The following is a 6,490-nucleotide window of genomic DNA, read 5'->3' on the forward strand; positions in this document are numbered from 1 at the left end:
GAGAGGAACAGGATATTCCTAATTGGATTCTAAATGAGTCTGGTCGTTTCACGCTTAAATTGGCTAGGACTTTTTTCTTGGAACCAGGAGTTCCAGGTGGTTGGGGTAAATTCATTTGGTCTTCATCTATTCCGCCTTCCAAAACTCTAGTACTCTGGAAAAAATTTCATGGGCGACTTCCTACAGATAAACATATTCAGAATAAGGGTTTGCATATATGTTCTATGTGTTCGCTTTGTGAAAAGCAAGAGGAATCTATTCAACATCTATTTTTTGAATGTTCTAACGCATTGCATATTTGGAGTTGGGTACGACAAATTTTTCTTACTTCTCATTTCTCTAATAAGGATTATCTACTTTCTTTTATTAAGAGTGATGGTAGTCCTTTGGTTAAATTGATTAAGCTTGCGGTGATAACTTTTTCTATATGGATGATATGGCGTATGAGGAATTATGCTAGATTTCAGGATAAGATTGGGGTTTCTAAGGCTATTTCAATAATTAAATATTTAACTTGTCTAGTGGGAAATTCGTCTAAAGCTTCAATGAAGAATGATATGTTGGACTTCAACGTGATTAAGTTTTTCGGTATTAAGACTCGTAGTGGTAAAGTTCTTCGTCCTCTTCCTATTAGATGGGAATTTCCTTCACCAGGCTGGGTCAAAACTAATACTGATGGGGCTGCTAGGGGGTATCATGGTCTTGCTACTTGTGGAGGTATTTTTCGTGGGAGTATGGGAGAATTTATTGGTGCTTTTTTAGCGTTTCTTGAAGTTCAAACTGCTTTGGTTGCTGAGTTTTATGGAGTTATACATGCTATGGAGGAAGCTCAAAAAATGGGACTTACTAATGTCTGGCTTGAATGTGATTCTGCCTTGGTTTGTGCTGCGTTTACTGCTAGGACTAATGTTCCATGGATGCTTCAGAATCGATGGAATACTTGTCTTAATTTTTGTAGGACAATCAGGTTTAGGGTAACTCATATTTTTCGTGAAGGGAATGCGTGTGCTGATAAGTTGGCTAATTTAGGATTTATTCATAGAGAATCATTTCATTGGTATAATAGACTCCCAGCTAGTCTGTTCTTAGAATTCTTTATGAATAGGTATAATCTACCTATGTATCGTTTGTGTTAACATATGGGTTTTGGTCTAGTCCCCCCATATTTTTGTATTTTCTTTCTTTTTTCTTTTTTAATAATATTTTTTTTTCATGTGATGGCAGATGATTGTTGTTACTTGAGGTGTCAGCTTAGTTGAGATGTCAAGTTGCATAGTGATGCCTAACACGAAAACTTTATAAAAAAAAAAGTGTTGTATTCATAAAGCTTTACATTTTTAACCACAAATTTTGTGTTTACATAGAAAAAAATTTATTGGAAACCTGAAGATGGGGAAAGAATTAAAAAAATTTCCACTCAAAATTCATACATGCGTTATCTGGAATGTTCATTGATGATGTGTGGACTTCTTTGCTTTCCCAGTGGAATTCATCTTTCTTTCGTGCCAAGTGTATTAAAGCCCAAATAAACTGAACATCTGACACGGGTGGTTCTTTACACGCAAGTGACTTCATTAGTACATATGAGCATGCCATTCTCATTGTATGTATTCACAAAAAATATAAGTAGCATTGGACTATGTTTGTAATTGATTTTGAATTATGTTTTATGATTATATATTATTCTATTATATAATGTTTGAAGGTTACATATTTGATAATATTGCATTGGATTATATCCAATTTAAGAATTTGTATGATATTATATTGCATAACAATAATATTATTTATGTTTGTTGCTTTTAGGCAACAGAGTTGGGTCGCCCTGCACATATTGATGAGGTATTTATGCAGACTCATCTACGAAAGAGTAATGGTGAATTTGTTGATGAAAGATCAAGACAAACACATGTGAGTTACATTCTGTTGTTGTTATTTTTCTTTATTTTAGTTATATATTGTACATATGACATTATTTTTATGTATGAATAATAGGAAGAATTTCATAGTTGATATACTCAAGTCATATCGGAGGTTGCATCTTGTAGATCACAATCTGAATCATTCCCCACAGATTCTACAGAGGAAGACAAAATAAGAACTGAAAGTCAACTTCTTACTGTAGAAGGCAAGAAGAAATGTCGAATCTACAGGTTTGGAGACTTGGCTCATAACTTTAAATTTGGTCATACTCTCACCTATCATGAACCTTTGAGTTCCTCTAAGGATTCACCATGTTTATTGTTTCTAGAGGAAAATGTCCAGAATTATAAGGAACATAATGATAGACCCATTGAGCAAGTGAAATCATTAGTTAGTATCGTTCTTCCTTTCCTTCCTCCTGATGAACGAAGTGTCATTCAACAACAATCTAATCAAGTATTGTCGCAACAAGAACCACCAAGGCAAAAGGAACCACTCAAGAAACAACAAGATGACGATAATGATTATGTAGGCTATTAGGATTATGTTTGTAGTTTTTTTTTTTAATTGTAGATTATATTACAAGTTCACTTTACTTTTGAATTATGTATCTTTAGTTATGTTTCAAGTTTGTTTAGATTTTTATATATATTTCAAGTGGACTTGAATTTTGTATTATGTTATCTTTCATATGATGAGACTTCAATTATGTTATGTTTGAATTCAAAATTAAATGTGTGTTTTATTTTATGTTAGGTGTACTAGATGATGTTTGGTAATAAATTATTCAATTAATATATCTTGGATATGTTAAATTTATACAAGTGTTAGACATTCATTTAAATGCATGAATAGACATTTTGATGGATGTAGGATTACCTACGAATTTACTCGTGGAATAGAGTTGGTGGATAATGTGTGTATAGATTTTACCTACAGACTAGTGTTCGTGAGTTTTACCTATAGACTGGTGGTCATAGTTTACCTATAGATTGTTATTTGTGGGTATTACCTACAGAGTAGTATTCGCAAGTATTGCCTACGGACTGTTGTTACCCAGATACTCATATTCTGTAGATAAATTACTTACACCAATATTACATACGGATTTCTTTCCATAAAAAAATCTGTGGGTAAAACTGATTTATTTTCAGATTTAGTCCATAGGTAAATCAATTTTTTTAGTGTTACTTGATGGTGGAACACAATTAAAAAATATAAATACTTTGAACATTTAACTAAATTAAATTTTTTAATTGAAACGCAATTTAAAATACATAAACTTTTAAAATACTTAAACTACTTTTTATATAGGCATACAATACTTAAAACTTAATTTTGTTAGTTTGTTATATTACTTGTGGAGACTTATAAGCAATAAGAAAAGAGGATAACAACCACGTTAATAATTGATGACAGAAGAGAGGAACTCAATTTTTATTATTTTTTTGTCAGCAAAGAATTGAAATTAAATTAAACGGGACATTTCAGGGATGTCCCAACCCTTATACATACCTCAAACATCACATATTGTTAAAACCACATGTGAAACAAAGATATAGGTCAACATGGGTACATTAGACAACACAACAAGGAAACCGAAAAAAGTGCAAATTTTTAATAGAGAGGAACTCAATTGATAAAGCTTAAAATTTGTAGACGCTGAATACCATAAATATTTTTAATAGAAAACTTAATTGAAATTAGTGAAATTTATGAGAGAATGATAAGTGAATTAAATCATAATGTAATATGAATTTAGAATAATAATAATAATAATAATCAATATAATTAAATATAATACTGTGTATTTATTAAGAAAAATAAAGAAAAAAAATGTGAATATTAATTTTGAGCAAAATGTTGATATGGCAATGTGTATATGTACCTAAACATTACTTATAATATATATTAGACATATGTATGGGGAAAGTGAAAGTTATAAATATAGCAGTAGTTAAGTGTCTTCTTGTCTTTGTTCAAAAATAGGTCCCCCCATGTCAGAAATCCTCCACTGAATTAATTGTGGGAATTAAATTCGTACCTAAAAATAGAAACTCCATGTTAGCCAAAATGGACCGTTAATGAATTTGAGTGATGAAAATAAAATTTGTGTTTCAGGGTTCGTCTTGTATAAACAGTCAACCTTTTTGTTTGGCATATATATATATTTGGAGAGCCAAAGCATAGCTTTGTGCCTTGCCAAATTAATAATAATGTCTCTCACGGAGTTTTGTACCCTTACCAAGGTGTTTCACAACCCTCTTGTGTCTTCACTTGTGCTTTTGTCCATGGCTATAACATCACTCATGATCAACCCTTCAATGGCCTCTACAAAACGCTGTGATTTCCCTGCAATCTTTAACTTGGGTGCCTCAAACGCTGACACTGGTGGCTTGGCTGCTTCCTTCCCTTTTGCTGGACCAAAAGCACCCAGTGGAGACACCTTTTTTCACAGACCAGCTGGAAGGTTCTGTGATGGCCGACTCATCATTGATTTCATAGGTAACATTCATTATTATTTTCTCTTTCATATAACTTACGTGTCTAATGGTAGTATGACATAAAGCACGTGGAATAAATGTAGTGAGTAGTCTTTCTCACAGAAGAACACTTCAGGTGGCCATTATTAGTGTATCCTAACATTCATTTTTCCTTCATGCTTTGTTTCTCTTCCACCCTTATCAGTAACAATTATTTCCAGTAGAATGTGGCAACGCTTCGATGCACTTACTCAAATGGGTGACTTATCAAGGATAGATATGACAAAAAATCTCAAACATATTATCTAAGAAAAATTGAAACCTGATTTGGGTGTTTAATTTTAAGTAACATAAATTTCGTTCATCAACCGTTTTAAAAACTGTACTGCTATATGCTGTGGTACATGATATATTGAGTTGTAGGTTAAATAACACATATTACGTTCATGATCATTTTAAGCACTGTATATGCTAAATGTGATAAAATTGTCACGTGAAGCACTCTTCCTAGTGAAGGATTTGAATTCTAATCTTGTCCCTTAATTTTGTAATTTCAGCACAGAGTTTTGGACTCCCTTATCTCAGTCCATATCTTGATTCAATGGGGTCCAACTTCTCAGGAGGAGCAAATTTTGCATCAGCAGGATCAACAATCAGACTCCAGCAATCTGTAGGGCAGTTTAGATCCAGTCCTTTCAACCTTGGATTTCAGTACTTGCAATTCGAGCGTTTTAAACCAACTTCAAAGTTCATTAGAGACCAAGGTATATTAATAAATTGTTCTGATTTTCAATTAAGAATTTTCCAGCTAATATGCATGATATGGTGTTAGTTTTCATATATGTTGTGTAATGTGTTTTTAACTTTTTTTTGCAGGTGGAATATTTGCAACACTGATGCCCAAAGAAGAATACTTTGATGAAGCTTTATACACGTTTGATATAGGTCAAAATGATCTCACGGTTGGCTTTTTGGGTAACATGACCCTTCAACAAGTTATTCAGTCTATACCTGATATAGTATCGAACTTCACATCAAATATAAAGGTAGTTGCATAATAAATACCCTTTCGACCTATATTTGTACCTAGTAGATTTCATAATTTATTATGCTAAGTTGGTGAATTTTTGTGATGAAGAACATATACAATTTGGGGGCCAGATCATTTTGGATTCACAACACTGGACCCATTGGTTGTGTCCCTATGATTTTGACCAATTTTGAATCTGCTGAAAGGGATAAGTATGGTTGTGCAAAGGCATACAATGAAGTGGCTCAGTCTTTTAACCAAAATTTGAAGGAAGCCTTGGTTCATCTTCGTCAGGATCTTCCTCTGGCTGCAATTACATATGTAGATATCTACTCTGCTAAGTACTCTCTTTTCAGCAACCCAAAGAAATATGGTGAGCCAAATTAAAATGACATTATCTCATTGTCCTCAAACTTCTCGACAATATTTGATAATGTTATTATAATCTCCAGGATTTGAGCTTCCACTTGTTTCTTGTTGTGGCTATGGAGGGAAGTACAACTTCAGCAATAGTGTTGGATGTGGAGGAACCATTAAAGTCAAGGACATTGATGTTTTTGTGGGTTCATGTGAAAAACCATCTGTTAGAGTGATATGGGATGGGATCCATTACACTGAAGCAGCTAACAAGGTTGTCTTTGATCAAATCTCTTCTGGGGCTTTCACAGATCCACCCATTCCATTGAATATGGCATGTAACAGAGAATTGACAATACACCAATGAGCTTCGTATGTTTATGATTGCTGTCCTTTCTAATAAAAATAAAGTGTACTATGTCTCCATTTAATTCTATTAGATTATAGACATATTTCATTTTGTTTTAATGTCTTGGCAATTTTAACCAATTTCATTACATGACAGAATTTATTTTGTTATGGTTGTTACTAAATAATTTATCATCAAGGACAAAGTCTTTATGTTATGGAAAGATATATCATGCTCAAAATAAACATAAACATAAGCAACTGTATAATGCACATCATTCTATATAATATATATATATATATATATATATATATATATATATATATTCAAGCAACGCCAAAAAATTAT

At 32.6% G+C, this 6,490-nt stretch overlaps 1 protein-coding gene across 1 annotated transcript; it reads left to right on the forward strand.

Moving 5' to 3' along the window:
• The first annotated feature begins 3,906 nt into the window (after positions 1-3,906).
• On the forward strand, positions 3,907-6,261 carry LOC137826928 (GDSL esterase/lipase ENOD8). Its single transcript, XM_068633083.2, has 5 exons — positions 3,907-4,428; positions 4,964-5,170; positions 5,283-5,452; positions 5,545-5,809; positions 5,889-6,261. The coding sequence occupies exons 1-5, from the start codon at positions 4,008-4,010 to the stop codon at positions 6,158-6,160; spliced, it is 1,335 nt and encodes a 444-aa protein (XP_068489184.2). The 5' UTR covers positions 3,907-4,007; the 3' UTR covers positions 6,161-6,261.
• The last annotated feature ends 229 nt before the right edge of the window (positions 6,262-6,490 follow it).

Source organism: Phaseolus vulgaris, chromosome 8 (genome assembly GCF_051622355.1).
Source record: "Phaseolus vulgaris cultivar YP4 chromosome 8, ASM5162235v1, whole genome shotgun sequence".
NCBI lineage: Eukaryota > Viridiplantae > Streptophyta > Magnoliopsida > Fabales > Fabaceae > Phaseolus > Phaseolus vulgaris.

What these genes read in the sequence shown, in the direction of transcription:
- LOC137826928 (XM_068633083.2), top strand. Translation starts at nt 4,008, where the DNA reads ATGAATTTGAGTGATGAAAATAAAATTTGTGTTTCAGGGTTCGTCTTG. An exon ending in ACTCATCATTGATTTCATAG is followed by an intron (nt 4,429 to 4,963) that starts GTAACATTCATT and finishes TTGTAATTTCAG; the next exon opens with CACAGAGTTTTGGACTCCCT. An exon ending in CAGCAACCCAAAGAAATATG is followed by an intron (nt 5,810 to 5,888) that starts GTGAGCCAAATT and finishes TATAATCTCCAG; the next exon opens with GATTTGAGCTTCCACTTGTT.